We start from the raw sequence: 1,482 nt of genomic DNA on the forward strand, positions 1-1,482 counted from the left end.
CTTATTTATGGAATAAGCTTATTTTTGTTCTATTATAGAATGAAAAGTAAAATAAAATTATTTTTTCTTACTCTAAACTCTTTTTTAAGGGTAAATAGAATGAGTTTAGAAATGCTCTAAAGATTGCTACACAAAAAATGACAGTGATAGTTATTTGTTTTAAAATTTTCTTTTAAAATTAAAGTTTGTGTTGTGCAGCGATGGATTTAATGAAAAACAGTTTAATGATAGTCAGGTAATGATGTAGTCTTTTTTTTCTTCGTGGGTAAATAAATAATGCTGACAACAAAGTCAGAACAATTATGGTTCTGTAAACTACCACTAAACGATCAAACTATTTCAAAATTCTGAAAAAAAATCAGCTAAGCTTTGATGCTTTCAGTGATATATATGTCCGTTTATATGAATGGGTCATTTGACTTGAGCAAATATAAATGCAATAATTCCCAATGCTTTTCGTACACTAATCTGATCAAGATCCTCTATGTTGGGAATTATTAGATAAAAATATAATTTCATGATATAAAGAGCATAACAAAATCAATGTCTCAGTCGGTGGGGTCAGTCCACTAATCAAAATTCTTATAAAATTGACACTTTATTAAAGAATGGAATATTCGACCTGGGTCAAGGGTTTAATTCGTGCATACGTTGAATTTACATTACTAAACTTCAACATTCACAGAAAGGATCATTTCAATATATAAGAAGGTCAAATAACAAAAAGAAAACATACAAAGTAACTTTAAAAGATTTACGTTTTTTAAAAATTATTGGACGACCTTGGTCTTATTAAGAGTCTTTCACCAAAAAGAAGAAAAATCTGTGTATTGCAAATGAGTCTGTTGCACCACAAAGCTGCTCCCAAAAGCTTCATCTACCTCATGCAGCCCATCCAATTTCTGCACATCGTTTTTTAACAAACTGAGATAAATTTTTATTAATTACACACATTTAGCAATTACAGTATAATATGTTTTCGTTATATCTACCTACGATATCTATATAGTATTTTTACTGTATTCAAATTTATTTGTGTTCTTAAGGATAGTTATATATATATATATATGCAAAAACCGTTAAAAATATATGAAATAACTATTTTATCTCTACAATTTTACAATGTTTATAAGATATACTAGATTTGGACCCGCACAACCGTGCGGATATTAATTTTCATGTTTATATATATTTTACATAATTAGAATATATTTTTAAAGTTACTTATATATTTAAATATTTATATATAATTATTTTAAATATAACAATTTGATAGTTTTCATGCTGTAAGTTAATTGATTATTTCAAATCATCACATATATTTGATATTTTTAATATATATATTTTAAAATTATTTTTATTAAATTATTATGATCCAGAACCATAATTCAAAGCGCTATATTTTCTTTATCAATATTTTTTATGTTTATTCATTTAAGATAATAACTATATATATATATATATATATATATATATATATAT

General features: G+C 24.8%; 1 protein-coding gene across 1 annotated transcript in view; it reads right to left on the bottom strand.

The window, feature by feature from the left end:
* Positions 1-803: 803 nt before the first annotated feature.
* LOC106297613 overlaps positions 804-1,482 on the bottom strand; it is a 2,748-nt gene continuing 2,069 nt past the window's right edge. The window contains exon 4 of the mRNA XM_013733820.1: positions 804-902. Within this exon, the coding sequence (XP_013589274.1) occupies positions 804-902 (99 nt within the window). The remainder of the gene's footprint in view (positions 903-1,482) is intronic.

This window comes from Brassica oleracea, chromosome C6 (genome assembly GCF_000695525.1).
Source record: "Brassica oleracea var. oleracea cultivar TO1000 chromosome C6, BOL, whole genome shotgun sequence".
NCBI lineage: Eukaryota > Viridiplantae > Streptophyta > Magnoliopsida > Brassicales > Brassicaceae > Brassica > Brassica oleracea.